General features: G+C 38.3%; 2 protein-coding genes and 2 pseudogenes across 2 annotated transcripts; 2 read left to right on the top strand and 2 right to left on the bottom strand.

The window, feature by feature from the left end:
- Positions 1-464: 464 nt before the first annotated feature.
- On the bottom strand, positions 465-3,191 carry LOC137746294 (heavy metal-associated isoprenylated plant protein 36-like). The gene is made up of 3 exons (XM_068486371.1): positions 2,262-3,191; positions 2,095-2,170; positions 465-1,848 (listed from the first exon to the last, which is right to left on the bottom strand). Exons 1-3 carry the CDS (start codon positions 2,334-2,336, stop codon positions 701-703), a joined length of 1,299 nt encoding a protein of 432 aa, XP_068342472.1. The 5' UTR covers positions 2,337-3,191; the 3' UTR covers positions 465-700.
- A 5,748-nt stretch (positions 3,192-8,939) lies between these two features.
- On the bottom strand, positions 8,940-13,478 carry LOC137745490 (respiratory burst oxidase homolog protein B-like; annotated as a pseudogene).
- A 1,497-nt stretch (positions 13,479-14,975) lies between these two features.
- Positions 14,976-16,759, top strand: LOC137745489 (ankyrin repeat-containing protein ITN1-like; annotated as a pseudogene).
- Positions 16,760-18,079: 1,320 nt separating this feature from the next.
- Positions 18,080-23,698, top strand: LOC137744058 (ankyrin repeat-containing protein ITN1-like). The gene is made up of 2 exons (XM_068483917.1): positions 18,080-18,771; positions 22,265-23,698. Exons 1-2 carry the CDS (start codon positions 18,166-18,168, stop codon positions 23,243-23,245), a joined length of 1,587 nt encoding a protein of 528 aa, XP_068340018.1. The 5' UTR covers positions 18,080-18,165; the 3' UTR covers positions 23,246-23,698.
- Positions 23,699-24,131: the final 433 nt, after the last annotated feature.

The raw sequence follows: 24,131 nt of genomic DNA, 5'->3' as shown, positions 1-24,131 counted from the left end.
AGGTAAAACATTATCTGCAAGTTAACAGCTTTTTTAATATGGATACTGAAACCCTAGTAGATAACTAAACTAGAGTTGGATATAAAGACCAACTACCAGTAAAACCCTAATAGACGAACCACTAGAGCTATAATTCATGCTGTTTATACAGCTTTGAAGAAAGGCTGACATTCTCTTTATATTGAGTGTAATTCTTCTTTGGCATTGCATTTTCTTTCAAACGAACCTTCAAAGGTGCCTTGACGTTTATCAGTTGATTGGACAAATTATTGTACCATTCTCTCTTCCATATATTTTCGTTTTTCTCACATTGGGCAAAATTTTTGTCTGCCTTTTACAGTTGCAGCTTTTGCACATAATCTTTCGGAGCTTTCAAACTTTTGTTTATCTTAGGAGTTGCATTAATTGATTTTTGTTCCTAATAATTTTCTACTTCTTGTTAGAGTATGACTTCATATCTCCTGTAATTTATTGCATCTTTATTTTATTTTTTTCTTTCTATATATTCACAATAATGTATATTTCCGTGATAGGATACCGAAGTGAAAGTAATATTGTTGTTTTAATTAACAACCCATTTATCCTTCCCCACTAACCCACTACAAGAGTCTTCTCCAAAAGCACTTGTACAAGTAGTATAACACTTCCAACACCATGCTGTCAGAACGCTGCCAGAATGCTGCCGCTGCCACACAATGCTTCACATAATGCTGCACCCGTTCGGATTCTCGTCGCTGAACAGCACGAAGGAATCGGATTGCTGCGGCGAATTATACTCCGGCGACGACGGGTAATACTGCGGATACGAGTCCGAATGATAGGACCTGAGCTCACTCTCAGCTGCCACACTTTGAGACGCATAAGTGTAAGAGTGTGCGTGAGGTAGTGGGGCAGCATACTGGGATGCACCGTAGCTCCTGGCGGGGTAGGCCGTATTGAAGTTCATAGCTTGGAGGGGAAGCCCGTTGTAGTTCTGCCTGGGGTACTGGTACTCATAGATCTGCTGATGTGGAGCCATGTGATTGGCTGGAGCTGGTGCTGAAGCCGGAGCCGGAGCAAGAGCTGGAGCAAAATTAGGGCCTTGAGTACCAGATGGAAGCATGTAAGGGTAAGGCCCCTGAGGCATAGGAGGCCCACGTGGTACATTACCATGATTTGGTGGTGATCCAGTGCGTGGAGCAGCATCACCACATTGTTCAACCTCATCTGAATCATCAGGATTGGCCTTCCCACTTGGCCCCTTCTTGTTCTTCTTAGTTCCACTGCTACTAGCGCCGCCGCCGCCTCCACTTTTATCAACCTCACAATTACTGTCATCTTCATCGTCATCCCCACCAAAACACTTCTTCACCGCAGCCGGCTGTTCAGACATGTTCACAGGCTTCCCCTGCTTCACCACCTCAACCTTCACCTCTTTACCCTTTCCACCGCCGCCGGATTTCGCCGGTACACCACCCCCCTCATTCACTTTCACAGCATTAACCCCCTCAGCGGTCTTACTCCCACCCGCGCCGCTACCACCTTTATTTTTCTTCTTACCACTATTATCCTGAACTTGAACAACTTCAGCCTCAACCGTCTCCCTTTCATCATCACAATTACCGCCGCCTCCAGTTCCGCCATAGTTGCCGTCCTCGGACCCTTGGGTATCTTCGCCTTGCTGTTTCTCCTTATTTTTCTTCTTGTCATTTGAATTATTGCTGTTGTTAGCCTTCTGACAAGGCCACATCTCTGCATATTTCCCTCCCTTAGCCAGTTTCCTGATCAAAATCTCCGGCTCCACGTTTCCAGTCACTGTAACTTTGTTTTCCTTTCCGATGTTCCCGTCAAACTCTGTTTTGTAAACCCCTGAAAACCCACCAAAAAAAATCATAAAAAATCACATATATTTTAAATTAAAGCAATAAAAACACAATAAAAATCAAAACCCATGTTGAAAAAATTGAGAAATTTGAGCTGAAGTGTAAGTCTGTAACTGAAAAAATTGATGAAACGAGACATGCAAATCAGAAACCATCGAATCAATAAGAACCGTACGATTAAAAAACTACAAAAATAGGTTAATAACATCAGAGGGATTTTTAAGGTTTTTACCATCGATTTTTTTCAAGATTTTTGCGACCTTTTTCTTGCAGCCTTCACAGTGGATAGGGACTTTCAAAACCCAAATCTGCAAAACAGAAAAGAAGTTAGAAAAATCTGGAAGTTGAAACCTTTTTCTGAAAAATAACAGAGCTGGTGTTCTTAGAATTTCTAATTACCTTGTAGTTGAGAGGGCGTTGGGAAACTTCTTCACTTCCTTTCGGTTGTTCTGGTTTAGCTTCAGCTGTAGGCATTGGACAGAATCAGAAAGAGTAAGCAACTCTTGGTTTTTTGAGAGAGATCTCTTGGTTTTTGGAGAGAGAGAGAGAGGAGAGAGAGAGAGAGAGGGGTGGGGTGGGGGTTTGCAATGAGTGTGGCAACTGATAATGCTTCAGAAGGAAGTGACGGGGATTTATGATGGAGGGAAAGATCGAGTAGCTGAGGGGGAATTGAGTCGCACATTGGAAATTACAGTGTGATCCCTTGAAGTTGGTGCTCGGTGCGAGTCGGTGGGGTGTCACTGTAATTTTAAAATTTTTAAACTTTTTTGGTCGAATTTAATTTTTTTTAAAAAGTACTTAGATACTGATTAGTCAGTAACCAATTTACTCATCATAACATGTGGCCAAATAAAATTACAACACCTGTTTATTTATACTTTCTCACATCACTGTAACCAAACACAAACTTTTCTCTTAAACCTGTGGCCAAACACAACCTTTCTTCTTCCTCCCTGCCAACGCTACAGACCTCAGACTCCTTTTCGTCTCTCCTCCGTGAAGGCACACATACTCCTTCCTGCAAGCTTTCCGTCGATTATAGCCCGAATATTTCCACCAGCCCCTCTCCGCGGCAAATCGAGGGTCAGGTGCTGGTTTGGTCGGGATTTGCAGACGAAGGTGTCGGATTTTCAGAGGAAGAGAGATGAGGGAGAAGGTTGGGTGGAGACGACGAGGATGGATTCGACGGAGGAGGTTGGAGGAGAAGGCTGCGATGGGATCGACGAAGGGCTTCGAGTTTGCAGATTTGCCAAGGCAGGGGTAATGGTAGGAGAAAGGCAGGTGTTTGGTTATCAACATAGCAAAAGGTTTGGGAAAATACTATCTTATTGGGTCACAAATTATAGTGAGTATAATAGGTACTGACTAGTTAGTACTTGTCCATTTTTTAATACCAAATCATATTACTTGTCATTGAAATGAGGAAGGTTCAGAATAATAAAACATTCAATGTTCTTACCAAATCTTTCTTTTTTGCAATTAAAACTTTAATCAGATATTAAGAATGGAGTGATTTGGCTCGGTTGCGAAGATTCTATCATTGGGTCTTGGTTTTTGGGGAGAAGTATCTGAACCATCATGCTGGACTGGAGATAACTAGCAAAAATCATCATTAACCCAAGTTACACTTTTTGGTGCCAATGATGGAGGTCAATTGCATGCTTTTTTCTTCTGGGTAGAAGCTTGATTCTCCATGGCCATTGGCAAAGTGTCCTACAAAATTTTGTGTTAATTAGGTTATGGGTTTTAACTTCTTTTCATACAACACGCGCGATAGAATAGAGATACAGTTTAGTATAATTTTATAGTGAAATGTTTCTTGATGATCTAGCTGTTGAAAATCAATGTCAAAGTTAGGCAAGGAAAGTTAGGCAATGTTAGGTATGGTTGAATAAAAATTATTAGGTGCAATTAATGTGTTTTGTGTGGTAATAAATAATCTTAGTTTAATCATTTGGTTTGCTATAAATACCTAAGTTCTCAAGCATTGTAAATCATCCAAGGAAAAACAAAGCCTAGAGCTAAATAAGAAAAGCTTTGCTAATTAGTTTGTTTTGTGAGCTTTCTTTAAGAGTGTGTTCTATTTTCTTCTTCTTGGGATCATTAGAGTTATCTTGGATACTCTTCTTATTCAACAATTGGTATCAGAGCCAAGTCGGTCAGGGATCGTTCTTGGTAGAGCATTGGTTGTAAAGTCTCTTGAAATCCCGAGTATGCTCTGTGGTTGCAGTTTTGACTGATCTTCCACATCAGAAAAGATTTCTTGAGATTATTGCTGGGGTTATCACAAACCTTGAGAGGGAGCTTCTTTGTGTCGAGAGTAGTGTATTACTCTGCACGGTAGTCACTCAAGCTTGTTCGGTGTAGTCAAAGTCTTGCCGATACGATGGGTGATCTTCAAGTTGTTGGAGGAATCAAGAAGCTCAACAACCAAAACTATAACACGTGGGCAACGTGTATAGAGTCTTACCTTCAAGGTCAAGACTTGTGGGAAGTTGTCGGTGGTAGTGAAGTTACACAACCGGCAGCGGAAGATGCTAACGGCGTCTTGCGGAAGTGGAAAATTAAAGCAGGCAAATCAATGTTTGTCTTAAAGACCACAATAGAAGAAGAAATGATGGAGCACATTCGGGATGCTAAAACGCCAAAGGAAGCATGGGACACTTTTGTTACACTCTTTTCGAAGAGGAACGATACAAAATTGCAACTTCTCGAGAATGAGCTGCTATCGATGGTACAACGCGATATGACGATTGCCCAGTACTTTCACAAGGTGAAGTCGATATGCCGCGAAATTTCAGAATTAGATCCAACAACTCCTATTGGGGAAACCAGGATGAAGAGAATAATTATCCATGGTTTGAGACCCGAATATCGAGGGTTCATTGCCGCTATACAAGGATGGCCGACACAACCATCGCTTGTTGAGTTCGAGAATTTGCTTGCCGATCAAGAAGCTTTGGCAAAGCAAATGGGAGGGGTCTCGTTAAAAGGTGAGGAGGAAGCGCTCTACACCAAAAGTAAAGGCAACTTTAAGCAGCGTGCTGGTGGTGGATCTAAAAGAAATGGTGACAAGGAAAAAGGTCATCAAGGAGGAGGGAGTTCTCGGCCAGGGGGAGCTCCGAAGTATCACGGCAACCGTGGTCAGTCCCAGAATAATAAAAGATTTGAGGGCAAGTGTTACAATTGTGGAAAGAATGGCCACATGGCGAAGGATTGCTGGTTCAAAAGGCCTGCAGAAAGTAATGTTGTCAACTTAGAGAAGAAAAGTGAAGATGATTGGGACGCCATAGCATATCTAGCTATGGATGAAGAATGGGATGCTGAAGCATCTTCTTGGTGGTGCTCAGAAAAGGAGGCGTTGCCTGATTCAAGAGAGATAAAAGATAAGTTGCAGCAAAAGATAGGGGAGCAAATTGTTCGAATCCAGTCGAGACCTGATGAGTCTGAAGATTTGCTTGATGGTGATGATGTTAAGCAAGCAGTGCCCCAAAACCCTTGCCAAGCTAACATATATCAACAACCAGAAGAAGATAGACCTAGTGAAGTGGAAGTATCAACTCCACGATCACAACTAAGGAGGTCAACAAGAGCACGGAGACCAAATCCCAAATACGCCAATGCAGCCATAATTGAAGAAGCAACAGAACCTGAGATGTTCGAAGAAGCATCACAGAGTTCTGAGTGGATGACAGCTATGAAAGAAGAGCTTGATGCACTTCAGCAAAATCAGACTTGGGATCTCGTGCCAAAGTCAAGAGATGTGAAACCCATATCCTACAAGTGGGTTTACAAGATAAAGCGTCGTCCAGATGGGTCAATCGAGAGGTACAAGGCACGATTGGTAGCTCGTGGTTTCTCTCAACAGTACGGACTAGACTATGATGAAACGTTTAGTCCAGTGGCGAAGCTTACAACAGTACGAGTCTTACTTGCACTTGCAGCCAACAAAGACTGGAATATGTGGCAGATGGATGTAAAGAATGCTTTTCTTCATGGAGAGCTGGATCGGGAGATCTACATGATGCAGCCAATGGGCTTTAAAAGCGAAGCTCATCCTAAGTACGTGTGCAAGTTAAGGAAAGCACTCTACGGTTTGAAACAAGCACCAAGAGCGTGGTACGGTAAGATTGCAGAGTTTCTAACACAAAGTGGTTATTCAGTAACACCTGCAGATTCCAGCTTGTTTGTCAAAACCAATGAAGGAAAGCTAGCTATTGTGCTAGTGTATGTGGATGACTTAATGATAACCGGTGATGATGGGGCAGAAATTCTTCAGACGAAGGAGAATTTATCAGTCCGTTTCCAGATGAAGGAACTTGGCCAACTCAAGCACTTCCTTGGTCTAGAGGTTGATCGCACACAAGAAGGAATATTTCTCTGTCAATAGAAGTATTCCAAAGATTTATTGAAGAGGTTCGGAATGCTCGAATGCAAGCTGATCTCTACGCCGATGGAGCCAAATGTCAAAATGAGTGCACATGAAGGAAAAGATTTGGAAGATGCGACGATGTATCGACAATTGGTAGGTAGTCTGATCTACTTAACCTTGACTCGACCTGACATTTCTTATGCAGTTGGTGTGATGAGTCGGTACATGCAAAATCCAAAGAAGCCTCACTTGGAAGCAGTTCGACGAATACTGAGATATGTGAAGAGTACAATTGACTATGGTCTTTTGTACAAGAAAGGTGAAGACTGCAAGTTAGTTGGTTACTGTGATGCTGACTATGCGGGAGATCATGACACCAGGAGATCAACAAATGGGTATGTGTTTAAGCTTGGTTCTGGAACCATCTCTTGGTGTAGCAAGAGACAGCCAACGGTATCTTTGTCAACCACAGAAGCAGAGTATAGAGCAGCAGCAATGGCAGCTAAAGAGAATGCATGGCTGGTACAGTTGATGAGTGATCTACATCAACCAGTATATTATCCAGTACCATTGTACTGTGATAACCAATCGGCCATTCGCTTGGCGGAAAATCCAGTCTTTCATGCAAGAACTAAACATGTGGAAGTGCACTACCACTTTATCAGAGAAAAGGTTCTACAAGAAAAGATTGAGATGAGACAAGTCAAGACGAATGATCAAGTTGCGGACTTGTTCACAAAAAGTTTAAGTACAGGCAAGCTCGAAAATTTTCGCTGTCTGCTCAGCACAGTGCAAAGAATGAGAGCTGACATTGAGGGGGAGTGTTGAAAATCAATGTCAAAGTTAGGCAATGTTAGGTATGGTTGAATAAAAATTATTAGGTGCAATTAATGTGTTTTGTGTGGTAATAAATAATCTTAGTTTAATCATTTGGTTTGCTATAAATACCTAAGTTCTCAAGCATTGTAAATCATCCAAGGAAAAACAAAGCCTAGAGCTAAATAAGAAAAGCTTTGCTAATTAGTTTGTTTTGTGAGCTTTCTTTAAGAGTGTGTTCTATTTTCTTCTTCTTGGGATCATTAGAGTTATCTTGGATACTCTTCTTATTCAACACTAGCTTCTAAGAGTAGGGTGGATTATATATATAAAACATGACTGTCAATGTGATATTGTTCTAATCTTTCACGTGTTGGTGTCACAATGTGTTTTAACATATACATAACCACCTTGACAGGTTTGAGACCAAGTTATATCGACGTTCTTGTTTCATGCAAGTCTTTTTTTTTAAAGAGATTATACTATATTATCGGAGTTATCTCTCGATTACAACAAACTCCTTAGATTTGGAAAGAAACTTATATTAAACGCATTTATTGTCATGTAGCGTCTCGATTAAAAAAATGCAATGTCATAAGAAGATAAATTCACACATAATATTTTACTATTGGATTGATCAGATATCACGGTGACAGTAAACTCTTTACATATAAATCATTATCTCATATTTTAGTGGTCCATTGGTTAGCTTGAAGAAAAGGATACTATTTTTTTACAAACAAATAAATAAAACAAGAAGCTTTTTAACATGAATTGCTTAATTTGGTACCTATGGGCTGTAGGAACAGCTTTCCAATTAGAAGGCACTGAGAATGCCTTTTAAATCTGCTTTTCCAAAACATTTGTTTAGAGTTAATTTGCCAACGGTTTATCATAATAATGCAAGAATTAGGCATTTTTTAACAGATGAGATATTATATACATTGAGGGGGTGGGAGTCAGCTAAGCATCACAATATGCTAGCAATAATTTGGTTCAAATTCATCTTTGACGAGAATTGAATTTAAGACCTTTCACTTACAAGTATAAAACTTAAACAAAACTTCATCATGCGTAATATTATTATTATTATCTTTCAAATGAACTTAAAAAAAATTAGGTGAGATTAGCTCTTTAATAATGGTCACGTGTGAAGCACCTACCTTCCTCCGAATGGGTGAGGATCGTTACGCCCAAAATGCAACCATACAATTGGAAAATTGAAATTAAAAATAATAAAAATATAGAATTAATTTATATGAATCTGAGATCATTACTTAATTGCTTGGCCATTACATTTATACCCAAAAGGGGAAGTTCAATAAGGAAGTTAATTTAAAAGTTTTCTTCATGGAAATCAAACTTGGTCTCGGTTTTTCTGGAAAAATCCTGAGCTAACCTCTTTAACTCCCCTACTGATCCATGTGCACCACAGTAAAATACTCCTTCAGCAAAAGGACACATGAAAACGAACTTAATACTTCGAATATTTACAGTAAAGAGGGAGAGTTACACACGTTTTTTCTCGTTCTATTCGTATTTGCTATTTTTTTTATGTTAATTTTTCTTTCATTTGTTCAATCTAAAAGTTAAAAGATACAATTTTCTTTTATTTGTTCAATCTAAAAGTTAAAAGATACACACGGACTTGCAGAAGGATAAATTGAGAATATGAAATATGCGGAAATCACTTTTCTAAAAGCAAAGCAAGAAAAACAATTTTTAACCTTGTTTTTGTTAAATTTTAATAAAAAGACAATGCTTAAGTAACACACATGTTAGGTAAAACCATACGTTTTAGCATGAACTAATATAATTAATGATCTCAATTCACTTAAACCCCATGATTAGCAGATAGTCTAACCAGACAACGTTCCATTAAAGTTATATTAAATGTACTTACCAACTCGTTGATCAGTGTGCTTAATTGCGACACGCTTAAAAATGTCACGCCAATTCGATTTAGGAAAATGAGTCTTAACCCTTGTACCCGAAACTACGTTGATGCCGTTTTTGGCATGATTAAGAGATTGAAGCATTGTGGTAAGAGCCGATCGAGCATCTCCTTCTTCATACACTCTTGTGCAGTAGTTATGGAGCTCAATCACACCATCTATATGAGTTCCAGCCACCTCATTCATCACACCCTAAACCACTCAAACGAGCCTTGCTCTCTCGTGATCCATGCAGTAGAAGTAAGCTCTTTGGGTGACAAAAGTCCTTTTGTTGTATTTGATCCCTTGATTATCTTCAACTTCCTTTTGGTGCTTAATATTGTTGCCAAGCACGTCTTTGAGAATGCTTATTAGTGGAGTGGCACCAATGCCAAGGCCTACAAGTAGGAGGGCTTCGTATTTTTTGTAGTCTTGTGCTGATGCAACATATGGAGCATCAATCAGGAGTCCAGGCATCCTGCTAATACATGCTTAAGTTAAATCCGACAACAAAATTGATAGTCATTGTGTGCAGTTGTCAGTTGTTGATATAATATACAGATAAAATTCTGAAATTTATGTGTTCATGAACGACAAACTTTATTATTCACTAAATACAAGTACTGCAAAATTATCTAGGTTTGATATTGCTTTCAATAGATGGAAGCTGACACACCTAAAAAATACAATATTCATATCTCAATATTAGCAATGAACGAATAAACACAAACACTATCACTCAAGTGATCACAATTCCAAGCACTCGAGTTACGGTCACAAAACAATATCAAACAAGCCAACAACTTGTGTGACCATAAAACAAACTTAACCATTTTTTCCCTTTTTCTTTTCTACTTTTTTTTTTTTTTTTTTTTTTGCTCTTTTTTCTGTATCCTTCTTCGCTTCTCTTCTGTGCAACTGCAAACTAGTGCAGCAATCATCGGACCAACAAAAACAGCAAGAAGAAGGTTTTCAAACTAGCAGCGGTAGGATTGCAGTGGTTCGACAGATCCGACTCATGGGAGTCGACTGCGGGTACGAGACTACGGCAAAGTGCAGGGCGAAGACGAACTCGATCCGAGTTTGTGGTTCTCGGGTCTGGACTTCGTCAAAAACAAGTGCTGGTTCGTGGTTGTCGAGCAGCAGCGGTGGTACAGGCAAGAATAGATGAGGCGGGCGACAGTGTAGGTCAGAGGTGGGTCGATCTGGTAGTGGTCAGGCTGGTGCCGGTTGAGCAGCACCGATGGTACTAGCAGGCTGGGGCAAACAGACGCAAACCATTTTTTTTTAAAACAAAACTGATACCGAGCAAACTAAAAAACAAACTAGCCACCAAGAACAGATTCAACTCCAAAGGATCAAACATACCAAGTTGAATATCAAAGTGTGCTACAAATAAGATTACAAAATAATAAGAATATATTAATAAACAAGAATGTCAAAACGGTTACAAAACCGCAATAGGCTACATCTTGACTAATTTATTCTCAACTGAATAACAAGCATGCTATTTATAACGAACAAACCTAATCCTAATACTAACAGGTTAGGCCCAAACTAAACTTATAAGAAAACCCAAACAATATAATACCTAAAATACTAGTATTTTCTAACAATATGTACAAGAAATCAACCAAATCAGTGATGTTTATACACATGAAATTACCTTAGAGAAAATTTGTTCGAATATGAATGCTTATGTAGTCGTCTCCAGGAGCCGAAGTAACCGAGAAGGGATGCCTATAAAACACACGTCAATTCTCACAATAGTCAGCTTTATGTTTTTTATCAACAATTATCGTTCATAAGATTTGAGCTTAAAATTTCCTCTAAAAATTTTGAAACTAATTAAGTACTGGAAGACTAAATATTAACGATGACGAAAACTATATGTACCGAAAATTACCATTGAAATGGGGAGATATCTTCACATAGATATATTCCCCAGTAGTGATGCAGGGCCAAAACATTCCCCGGATAAACTGCAACCTGAAACATTAATCAAAGATATGAATTCTTCACCAACACAGAGAAATTTTTGTGTGTTGGAAACACAGCTTAATACATAAAGTGTCATAAATAGAAGTAGTTGGAAATTTTATTTTTCAAATATCCAATCATTGAAAGGGTAATGCTAGGAAGACAAAATTTTTTTTAACCAAATTTGCAAATCAAATGATGTGGTTGTAGATGATAGGGTTATTAACAAAGTAACGATCAACGTGTTTGCTTCTTATTGGTGACGTACGTTATTTGGTTTACAAATTTAGTTTAAACTTTTGATTTCCTGCATTACCCCCACTTAAATTATAGCACTTACCAACTCTAACCCATGACCTAAAACCTATAATTCCCCTTTTATTCCTCCTCCAATCCATTCCACCCCAAGTTCTAATTTGGACCTAAAACCTAAAACCTAAAAAAAAGCCAGATTTAGACCAAGATTAGTAGTGAAGCCCCCACCCACTCTCCCACTTGTCTGCCAATAAAATTGAGCCTAACGGCACACATTTAAATGGGTCGTTGGTTATCCAACGGTTTACATTTAATTTAGTTAATATTTTTGTTTTATATTTATATATTTATTGAATCCAATGATTGAGATCGAATATGATCAAATCTAACGGTAAAAGAAAGATCTAATGGTCCAAATTTAAATTCAACGGTTAAAATTATGTGTTTCATGTGTTTTATATTCTTCTATACTGTTTCATGAGTTTCATGTGTTGGTTTAGTGTTTTTTTCAATGTTTATCGGAATTTAAATATTTTTAGGTTAAAATATTCATAAAATTAATTTAGGATAGTCTACATAATTCTTTTTAAAGTAAATTTAAAAAAAAAATTTAGCCTAAATTCATTCTTTAATAATCTATGGCTAAAATTTTAGGCCAAAATGGTTAGAGTAGAAAAACTATTTCTGAGTTAAAACCTAAATTTTCTGGGCTAAAAATTTTAGGTTTTAAGCCAAAGGTTGGAGATGGTTTTAATATAGCATGTCGTGTTCCGTAGACACTTAAAAATATCTCCACCAACACAATCCAAGATTTGACACAAACAATAAATTGTGATCTTAGATTGAAGTAGGTGTGTATTTATCTTTTCATAAAAATGTTCGTGGTGGGAAAGAAGTTGATCAACTTTCGAACGTAACTTCGAAATTTTAACAGTTTCATAGCGAGACCTGAATGCACGAATTAAGCGCTCACATGCGTAGAGTAGGATTGGAACAGCCAAATACATCCACGTCTGTGACAATACATGAACATAGCAAGGTTATAAATCATCAATGAAAAAGCAAAAGCCTGCAGACTACAATTCAATTCATGCGCTAGCTAGACATGGACATTGCATGATTATACCGCCATTGTACCATCCGTGTCAATAGATCACTGGTACAAAATGTCACAGTGACAATATACTCATACTATGGTTGTTGTTATTTGAGTGGTAGTACACTTGTAACTTATGAGTCACTTACCGTCTTCTTCTCTCAATTCTTGGATAAATACAGAAGGTATCCATGGATGATAAAGAGGATGTAGACTATGACAAATAGATGGTGGGAGTACCAAAAGGCGTTGAACCCAGTTAGTTTCTTTAGGGTTTTAGGGAGGGTAAGCCTGTTGCGACGGAACCATGGTTTTGCTAACATGTAGATCACAAGCATTAGCACCACCATCACCACCCCAGTCTAGCCCTCAGTGCCTCTCACGAACCACCAGTAGTCGTCTGGCCGTTTGGTCCCGAAAAACGGCTTCATCGGCTTGTATTCATTGTCAGTAAAGTGTAATAGTCTTGGAAAGTCGCATGTCAAATGTGAATCGGCATGTAGCCCTACTCCAACCAGGATACCAAATGCAATCACCTAATAATTTAAGACCAACTGTATTAGTCATACTATGAAATAAACATTTTGTCTTATTAAAGAACATGTTGCAAGTGTTATCGATAATGCGTCAATATCATTGTAACCACTAAAATATGTCGACATGTATCATATTTGTTGATCACATTAATCGAGGACACCTATATAGTAATTTTTAGCATCTTACCTTATGAAAATTGATATTGTCATCAAAGGGGACAACCCCTAAATTGGTATTACCGTATTGCTTCTTAGCCAAGTAATTGAATTTCTAGAAACTGGTAGAAGAATTAGGGCCGTGTTGAACTTGAGGGTCCCAGCTCCACCCTTAGCAGTGGACACACAATAGCCCATTACATCAAAGACGGCCCGATTCTTATACTGGACAAATTTCCAAGTGTACAAGCCCAAACAGATTGAAATCCATAGGGCAATGACCCAAATCCTCCTCCAATTGTCCTCCATGAAGTAGGCCAGCCTCCTGTACCACCGCCGTAGAGGGTTGTGCTCTTTGGTTGCGACTAGCTTCTGGCTTAGCAGCTGGCTCTGTACACGATTGTCCGTGGCTAAGTTCGTTGATTGGATTGGGTCTTGGAGAAGAAGCATTTCCAAGTTGTACAACTGCATTTCAGCCCCAAATTGTTGTTAGGTTTGAAAAATATGATGGTTGAGCTTGCTAATGGGTTCAATTACGATGAACTCCAGTTATAAATGAGTTGAGCCAAACTAAGTTGAGTACCAAGTTCAAGCATAGCTAAAATAATATCAGGACTTGTTTGGAATTGTATTTAAATTAATTAGTTGAAAGCCGCTTTGAGTTACTTTAAAAGTACTTTCAAACCAACTTTCAAGTTAGAATTAAACTAAAAAAGAGCTCATCTAATTTTGCTCAATCTAGACTCGAATGATTTTTTCAAACATAAAGCCCAAGTTGCTAGGATTTAAAATGTGAAAGAGTGGGTTATTTTTAGGGGTCCACGCAGAAACACGCGAATCTCTTTAAACTGTCCCTTTTTAATTGACTTTGAAAGATCTAGACACATTAAGTCATGTCGACATTTGGGAATCACCTTAGGCTGGGTGTTTATAAAAAAACTGCTTTTGGAAGGGTGACAGTATCTCCGACGACTTAGCTAAATGAGATTTTTTTGGCTAATTTAACAAAAAATGCAGAAAAAACAACCTTTATGGAGCTAGCTAAATGAGTATCTAAATTTAGCTAAGAGGAAAGAGAGAGGTAAATTTTTGATAAACATTAAAAACTATAAAATTGAATTGTTTGTGGACTTCAAGTGAAGAAGATGAATTTGGGTTTCTAAGTTTAGGGTTAAACTTGCCCCGATTTTAGGTACCATAGTAAGTCTTTGTGAAATAATTTCGATGAGAAGAAAAAAGAAGGCGTTAAGAGACCCTCCTGACCCAACTCTAGACACTCTAAGATCCTTTTTTCAAACTTGCTCCCATTTCAAGTCTAGAGATAGATAAATCGAAGCCAGGAATGGACATCATCATCATCTGTAGACAAATCCAGATCCTGTATCATCATTAGCTTAGCTATAGTGAAATAGTATGACTGATTTTTCGGAAAATGAGACGAAACCTGCTTTATTGATGGATAATAGCTAAAACACAAGAGCAAGAAGCTAGGAAGTTTACTCGAGTGATTTAAAAGGAAAGGTAGTCTACTCATTCAACCGAAAGAAGCTAAACTGGCAGCTGCATTCACTCTCCTTCCCCACCGAGCTCCTTACTTGCAGAAAGAAGGAGCAAGCAAAGCAACAAACAAGAAGAAGCGACAAGCACCGAGCAAGAAACAACAGGTAGGAAGGAAGAAATAATTCTAAATAAAATTATTTATTAATTAAATATGAAAGTATTTCGGATTATATATTATAAATAATTATTAAAGAATATTATTATTAATTATATATTATAAGATTGTAATATAGGTATACCAATTTTTTAGACCAAATTTGTAAACTCTGTGATGTGTTACCAATAGGAAATAAACACGTTAATTAACACTTAAATGATAAACCAATCACCAACAACCATGTCATATGGTTTACAAAACTTGGTCTAAATAATTAGTCTCTGTAGAGGGCGAGCCTTGGCGCAGTGGAAATGTTGCTCGTTTGTGACTGAAAGGTTATGTGTTCAGGTCGTAGAAACAACATATTTGCAAAACAAGGATAAGATTGTGTACGATAGACGTTTCCCCCCTCCCCCTGGACCCTCGCAAAGTAGGGAGCCTTGTTGGCTCGGGGTCACCCTTTTTAGATTTTAGTTGATCTCCCTAGTATTACCCAAAGATTTGAAAATATTTTAACTTAAGCTAAAATAGCTAGTGTTCTTGGAAGTGGTGGCTAGCCAAATTAGAATTTGAGCCCTTTAGTTAGCTACAATAACAAAAATTTAACTAGTATTATTGGAGGGTGTTGTTCTAACGACCAAAAACGCGTTTTGTTCGCTGTTATAAATAATCACTCTCTGAACTTTTTTCTAGGTTAAGCAAAGTTTAGAGAGAGAGAGAGAGAGAGAGAGAAAGAGAATAAAGGAGATCAGACGGCATGATGAAGATGAAGTGTATGAGGCATCACGGATTGGGGGTGTAGAATACTTGAACAGATCGATCAAAAAAGACCCAGACATTCCAAGGGGAATATCCCTCCAGACCGGAAAAACCGGAACCCCCTTGCATGTTTCGGCTTTGCTTGGCCACTCGGAGTTTACCAAAGCCCTTTGCACTAACAATCACAAACTTGCAGAGCGGGTGGACGCCAATGGACGCACGCCTCTGCACTTGGCTTCTGCTGAGGGCCACAATGAGACCGTTGAAGCTTTGTTATCTGTTTATGCTGATGCTTGCTTGCGTTGTGACGAGAAAGGAAGAATCCCTCTTCACTATGCAGCCATGAGAGGAGAAGTTGAGGTGCTCCAGAAGTTGATTGATAAAAATCCTGAGTCCATTTATGTCAAAGTTGAAAACAGATCGAAAGAAACAGTTTTGCACTTGTGTATTATACACAACCAGTTAGAGTGCTTGAAACTGTTGGTTGAAAGAGATGACAGCAATGGTGAGTTCCTCAACTCAAGAGCCGGCTGTGATGGTGGTGTGACCATCCTGCACTTAGCTTTGATGCGAAGGCAAATTAAGGTGCGTGCATTAATATACGTTCATGTGTAAACTTTCTTTTGTTTGTTCCCCAAGGAGCAAAATTTTCACCAAATTAATAATGTATATATATTATTTACAGACTATACGTTACCTGCTTTCCGTTGATGCTATAAGAGGCGAAGCAATTGGTGCGAATGGGATGTCTCTGACCATGTCAGATATCTTAGAGTACAGTAGCAATGCAAGAGAAGACTTTAGCAGAAGCTTATAGAAATTCAACAGATTTTTTATAGACGCTGGATTAATCAGAAGAGAACACAATGAAAATGAAAATCCTAAATCAGCTGTTGCCGCTGCTGCTGTTGTTGAATCACCAAAACCAAGAAGGATAAAGAAGAAAAAGAAGCTTCACAAACAAGTAGAGCCATCGGAAAAGGGATCAATGCCAGCAAGGTAGTAGTGGATAAAATTGAAGAAACGCTTGAGATATCCGAGTAATTGGGTGGTCGAGACACATGGCATGCTGATGGTTGTGGCTACGATGATCTCGACCATGACTTTTCAAGCCGTAGTTAACCCACCTCGTGGTGTTTGGGAAAGTAATAATACCAACTCTACCATTCATTCGGAAATAGTTTGCAGTGAAGAGAATAAATGTATAGCTGGAACTGCAGTGTTAGGCTACCTTTGGCAAGAGAAATTCGTCAATTTCATAAGATACAACACCATCTCGTGGCACCCTCACGAGAGCAAAGTTTTAAATATCAAGCTTTTGGAATTGGGACTCTAGGGCCAGTTTCCTCAGGGTGTAGCGAACTGCACAAGCTTAACAGGCCTAGATCTTTCAAGCAACATGCTTAACGTGCTGTGCCTTGGCCCGTTCGCTAGTGCAGAAACAAGATTCAGATTACCTTACCAAGATACAGATCCACAGTTGAACATAATAAAATACAAGAAATAAAGACACCAAAAAAATTATGAGGCTCGGCAAAATCCTGCCTTCGTCCTCGGAGAGATTTTGCTCTTCACTACATATGAGTTAAATCGACATAACCCAGTCCCAAATCCCTTGTACACCCACTCACAGAATTTTCCCAAGAGCCTCACTCTACCCCAAGAATTCTTTCACTAGGATACTTTTCACTCTAGCTCTCTTGATTTTCTGTCAACCCATGTTCAACTTTTCCCATGGGAGAGCCAGATGCCCTCCCCCTTGGATACTTCTATGTTCTCTCCCTTGAAAATTGCCCAAACTTCTGGCCAAAAGTTTCGGGACACTTAACGGAGTTTTTAACGGAAGGACCAAAATGATGGATGGTGGACAATCTCAGGGACCACTTTTATTGATTTAAAATCTCAAGGACCAAAATGAGGAGTTATGCATATCTCAAAGACCATTTTAACTAAAAAGCTGACACAATAATGTTGTCCACCTTCTTTTTGTCTTTCACTATTAGCAAAGTTGGTTTTGGCCACTTGGCCATTAATCTAACAAAGACTTCCTTATCACAAACGAAAGCCACACACAAAGTCACAAATGGCTGCTGCCATTTCCTTGTAGCATTCAGAAAGTTACACTATCAAACCAAACACAACATAACGGACCTCTTGCTACTGTTATTGGTAGATTACATTTGTTCCTTACTTTTCTTGATCTCTCATCGAACAGTTTCCTTGCGTATTTTTCATCTCCAACTGAAATCACTCAAAAATTTCATCGTTTGCATACTTTTCTACCAAATTTGATCTTGCTACTCATAGAAACACAATATGGTAAAATTATCACAAATACTTAAAACGTCCAACTAAACTCTACAAGAAAGGAAATATAAAAGAACGAAATAGATAGTATAAATATTGGTTCATCAACTACTTCGGGATAACCTTTATTGTTTTCCATTCAAATTTCTCCACAAAAATAATTTTGCTACGTATACGTATCACATTTAGCCACTTGCATGCAGGATGGGGACTGGTCCTGGTCGTCGATAATTTGCGAGCTCCACACAAGCTTCAACGGTTTGAATCATTCCATGCACGAATCACCTTAAAGTCGTTTTGTAATTGCTTTTATATTTAACCTTATAAGAGTGTTTTTGATATACGCGCATTTTGTTCGCTATTACAAATAATCGATCGCTCTCAGAAAATTTTTCTAAGTGAAGCAAGGTTCAGAAAGAGAGAGAAAAAAAAACAATGGAGATCACACGGCATGATGAAGAAGAAATGTACGATTCATCACGGAGTGGGGATGTGGAATACTTAAACAGATTGATTGAAAAAGACCCAGAAATTCTAAGGAGAATATCCCTGCAGACCAGAAAAACCGGAACCCCCTTGCATGTTTCGGCTTTGCTCGGCCACGCTGAGTTTACCAAAGCCCTTTGCACTAAAAATCCCAAACTTGCAGAGCGGGTGGACGCCGATGGACGCACGGCCCTGCACTTGGCTTCTGCTGAGGGCCACAAGGAGACTGTTGAAGCTTTGTTATCTGTGTATGCTGATGCGTGCTTGCGTTGCGATGAAAAGGGAAGAATCCCTCTTCACTATGCAGCCATGAATGGAGAAGTTGAGGCGCTGCAGAAGTTGATTGATAAAAATCCTGAGTCCATTTATGTCAAAGTTGAAAACAGATCGAAAGAAACAGTTTTGCACTTGTGTATTATACACAACCAGTTAGAGTGCTTGAAACTGTTGGTTGAAAGAGACGACAGCAATGGCGAGTTCCTCAACTCAAGAGCTGGCTGCTGTGATGGTAGTGTGACCATCCTGCACTTAGCTTTGATGCTAAGGCAAATTAAGGTACGTATATAAAATTTAGCTTTGATGCTGACGCCATTGATTTTCAAAGCTCCCAATAATAGATGTCGACAACGAAAAACCATCTATCTTTTTTATCAGTTCATATAAATTAAGGTTTATACATTCAAGAATAAGATTCAGTTATGTTGAAGGAAATATCTTGTAATACTTTTGAGCTAGTCATAACCTTAAATTTTTACGTTATGTTGAAAGAAATATCTTACAATATTTTTGAGCTAGTCATAATCTTAATTTTTACTTGAATCTAACATATGAAATCCCTTTTTTTTTTTTACCGAAACTTGTAAGCAAGCTCTATTTTTATAACATAATCATCTCAATACTAAATTTTATCTAAATATTAAGGCTCTGACTTTAACTAAAAAGCTAGAAAAATTAACTTTTAATTGTTCTCCAATAACTATATTACTATATATATATATTTTTTAATTTCTGTCATCTAGCTTAAAGGCTCCTCCTAACATAGATTTCTAGCTCCGTCACTGTCAAAATAGTATCTGAAATCATAATTTTGAGACATTTTTATACATCTAATGAGGTTAGTGTTAAATCATCCGTTAATTGGTGACACGACGCATACGTGAACAATGATTGGATGTCACGCGTCAAAATGAGCTCACGTAGAAATTAAAAAAAAAAAAAAAAAACCATCATGTCCTACCTCTTTCCCCAACCCCCTTTCCAAAAAAAACCACCCCAATCCCAGCCAACCTTCCTTCATTATCTCCTACCTTACCCCCTCCCCTCTTGAGAATCACCACACATCCCTTAATCAACAAACCAAACCTCCAATTTATTTGATACAAAACCTAGCCATGCCGCTGACAGAGCTTCGATTGAAACTCAAACCTTCACATTTGGTTTTAAGAAGACAAAACCCAGAAACTTCGAAGCCAGCCCCAGATTTGCTAAAACCGTCGTTGCTGTGGCGGGTCAGGAACTCAGCACTGTCCAACAGCCTAACAACGACAGCCATGGAAATGCAACGGTGTAGTTCTGGGCACAGCACAGACCGCCGACCACCGATCTCACCGCGATCCTGTTCATCTTCGCCTATCCAGGAGGGTTCTAGATCGTGCACATTTTAAGGAAGGAGGGTTGGGTGAGCATACAGGAGAGAATGGAGGGAGGGTTGGAATTGAGTGAAGACGATGGGTTTTTTTGAAAAATTTCTACTTTTTTTTTAATTTTTTAATTTTCATGTGGGCTCCATTGTTACGTCACTAATTAACGACTGATTTAACAGCAACCTTAACAGATGTATGAAATTATTCATAAATTATGACTTTATGTACCATTTTGAGACGAAAAAAAAAACTTGATGTACTAAATATTGAAGACTAATAAACTTCATGGTAGTAAACTGAGATGAACCCTTTTATTTTTGTTTAGTTTTTATAAGTGGATTAAAATAGTAATTTCATATAGTTTTGATTGATAATTAAGATTCTATTAATAGGTAATTTAGATATATTCAAGTGCAAATTTTCTTTTGTTTGTTCTCCTTTTTATATAGTTTATGGAAATAATCTCAGTTTTCTGAAATTTTTTGGTTTTTAACATTTGATACATCAAGTATTTTTCGTCTCAATTTGATACCTAAAATTATAACTCTAGGATATTTTAACACATCCGTTAAGTTTTTCATAAGAACCTTCGTTAACGGATGACATGACATCTACGTGGATAATGATTGAGCGCTACATGTCAATATGACACACGTGGATTTTAAAAAAATAAAAAAAAATAAAAAACTAAGTTATCTGATAAACATTAAGGAGGAATCGCAAATGAGCAAATTTGAGCCTCTATCTCCCTCCCTTCGACTGCATGTGGGGCAGCGGTAGAATGAATCCACTCCTTTTTGTTCTGCATATAGGTTTCCTTTCCGCAAATCTGCCACCCACTCCATTTCCTTAGGTTATCTCTAACCGAGGGCTGGCCAGAGGGCTTGTTTTACCCATCTGGCCTTCTATGATATTAATATTTTAATAAACAGTACAAGACTATATTTGCTTTCATCTCCAACTGAGGGCCAAAAGACTCGTTTTAGCCATGTCACAAAAAACCGTCTTCAACTGAGGGTCAAAGGACCAAACATAATTTATTATTTAAAAACTACAACTTAAATTCAAATCCAATGGCTAAGTGACGTTAGCTAGCCATTGGTAGTTGACGTCAACTAGTCGTTGGATTTGAATCAAATTTTGTAAAATAGAAGTTATAGGAAAAAAAATAGAATTTAAAAAAAATATGAACCAAATTTTGTAAAATAGAAGTTATACAAATAAAAAGGCTTTAAATTAATAAAAATAAAATAAATAAATAAAAAATTTGAATACAATGGCTAGCTGTTGTATTCAAATTCTTCATACTATATGTATCGGTTATAACCGACATGGTTGTGATGAATCAAAATTATTCATATGTAGCCGTTACTATTCGTGTCTGTTATAACCGACACTATTGCGATAAACAAAATTATTCCTGTCAGTTATATCCGATAGTTTTAAGCAAAATTTTGACCAGCCCGGGATGAGTTGGAACGAGCCAATCCTCTGGTCCTTTCAGATTCCGTGGGACTAACGAACCCTCTAGCCTGATCTTCGATTAGAGACGATTTTCAAACTATTTTTAATCTTCTGATCCTCTGAACCCTTCAGTTGGAGATGACCTTACCTCCCTTTCAACTGGAATAAAAGAGAATTGCTTCGATCTGCATCTCAAAAAGTTGCAAGAAGTATTTGCAGCAGAACTGTTGCCGGTCATCGATTCGGCATCTTCGGCCATCACCAACTTCAAATCCGAAGACAACCCATCGTAGCCAAAGCCTAATCTGAAAACCCCAGTTGGTTGGCCGGCCGACGGAAAGCTTAGTCTCGAATGGGTTAGGAACCTCAGGTTCGTTTTTTATTGGGCATCTAGAAATCTGGACCCGACCCAATTGCCCGACCTGTTTCCCGTAGAGGTTGTCGATAGCTTGGTCCTCTGCACATCCAAGATCCTTCACAAAGAGGCAAACGTCGATAAGCTAGACCTGGAATCTACCGTGGTTGTCGTCGGAGACCTTCATGGTCAGCTGCACGACCTCCTTTTTCTTTTAGATGACCTTCACCCTTTTAGGTTTTTAGTGTTTTTTTTTTTTAAATTTTTTTAATATCCGTATGGATCCACATTGACACATAGCGCTTAATTATTGTCCACATGGATATCACTTCATCATCAGTTAACGAAACTTCTGATGGAAAATTTAACGAATCTGTGAAAGTGTTACAGAATTATGACTTTAATTAAGTACCAAACTGAGATTAAAAAAAAAAAAAAACCCCTAGATGCGTCAAATGTTAAAAATCAAGAAAATTCAAGGTAAGAAATTGAGATTAATCCAAATTTATGCGTGTACTTTCTTTTGTTTGCTCCCCTTAGGAGCATAATTTCCACCAAATTAATAAAGTGTATATATTATTTACAGACGATACGTTACCTGCTTTCCGTTGATGCTATAAGAGCAGAAGCAATTGGTGTGAATGGGATGTCTCTGACCATGTTAGATATCTTAGAGTACAGTTGCGTTGCCAGAGAGGACTTTAGCAGAAGCTTAGAAATTCAACAGATTTTGATAGACGCAGGATTAATCAGAAGGGAAAATAATGAAAATGATAAGCCTAACTCAGATGTTGCCGCTACTGCTGTTGTATCACCAAATCCAAGAAGGGTGAAGAAGAAAAAGAAGCTTCACAAACGAGTAGCATCATCGGAAAAGGGATCAACGCCAGCAAGGAGGTGCTGGATAAAATTGATGGAATGGTTGAGATATCCGAGTAATTGGGTGGTCGAGACACGTGGCATGCTGATGGTCGTGGCTACGATGATCTCGACCATGACTTTTCAAGCCGTAGTCAACCCACCTGGTGGTGTCTGGGACCATAATGATACAAACACGACCTTTGGTAATATAACAGTTTGCAATGAAACGAGTGTATGTAAAGCTGGAACTGCCGTGTTAAGCTACGGTACTGATGATCCCAACAATTACTTCCCCGGTTTCATAACATGCAATACCATCTCGTTCCTTGCTTCTTTGACTGTCACCCTTTTGCTCTTTAGTGGATTTCCTCTCCACAGTCGGTTGTGCACTTGGCTCTTATCGATGTCCATGTGCGTCACTCTCACATTCATGGCACTCACATACCTAATTGTGCTGAACTTGATCGCCCCTCCTGACACTACTGTGGATACACCCATTTACCTGATATTCTTTTATATTTGGATTGCTTTGCTGGTCATAGCCGGTGTAATGCACACTATTCGGTTTCTTATTTGGGTGACAAAGTGGTTGCGGCCCATGTACTTCAGGTCAAAATTACGTCTCAAGAACATGATCACTACTGGCTCCTTTTCATGTAACGATGCAACGCATTTTGAAGAGATTGATTCGCTTGCGGTTGTGTAATTACTCCGCGGTGTGTTAGCTTGAGAAAATAATTGGGATGTGCTATCAACACACCATTTTACTTACCCCTATCCGTCTGATTAAAATTGTCAAATTCGATCTCATCTAACAGTTGCTTCAGCTGTATTCATATTGCTGCAGGATGCGTTTTCTTTTTCTTTTCTTCTTTTGCCTTTTGTTTTGGGCTTCAGAATTTTTTTTAAGGCCATCTATATCTGAAGCGTGAGAATCGCACTCTTGTTACATCACAAAACTTTGTTCGGCAAATGTAAGGCTTTCAAGCAACGTATGCTCATCATCAGTATGACAAACATTTTCAGTAAACATTAATTGGAGTGCCAAAATTACTCTCATTTTGTAGCATCTGATTCTTTTTGTTATTCCTAGTTCTTTTTTGCATCATGTGTAGAAATTGTAAAATCCAAAGAACAAATCAATAGCTACACCAGCCAAAAACCGATAGATTGATATCTGAGAAGAAGAAAAATGAAACACGCATAAATCAAATTTAAAATTTTCCATCATACCTAAATTGTAATTAAATAAAGCGAATACACAGTATCATATAAGTGTTACAGAAGTAAAGACTTTAAAATGCCACAGTATTTAACAAATACTATGCACAGTTTATAAAAAATAAGTATACGGCTAACCTATACAACGCACCTATGAGTTGCTTCTAAAAAGCAACCCAAATCCACAAAAAAATTGAACCAAAACCACAATCCAAAAGCAAATAAATCACAAAAACACTGACTAGTTTATGCTAGTTATTGATTTGACATAGTAATCTGTGGTCATAATTCTGTCACTCATAATGGTGAAGTTAGTCGCCTATCACAAAGGTCTGGAAAATATAAAGATTTTTGCTCTCATTTTTTTTCAA

This window comes from Pyrus communis, chromosome 9 (assembly GCF_963583255.1).
Source record: "Pyrus communis chromosome 9, drPyrComm1.1, whole genome shotgun sequence".
In the NCBI taxonomy this organism is placed as follows: Eukaryota; Viridiplantae; Streptophyta; class Magnoliopsida; order Rosales; family Rosaceae; genus Pyrus; species Pyrus communis.
This window is presented reverse-complemented; position numbering and strand designations above follow the sequence as displayed.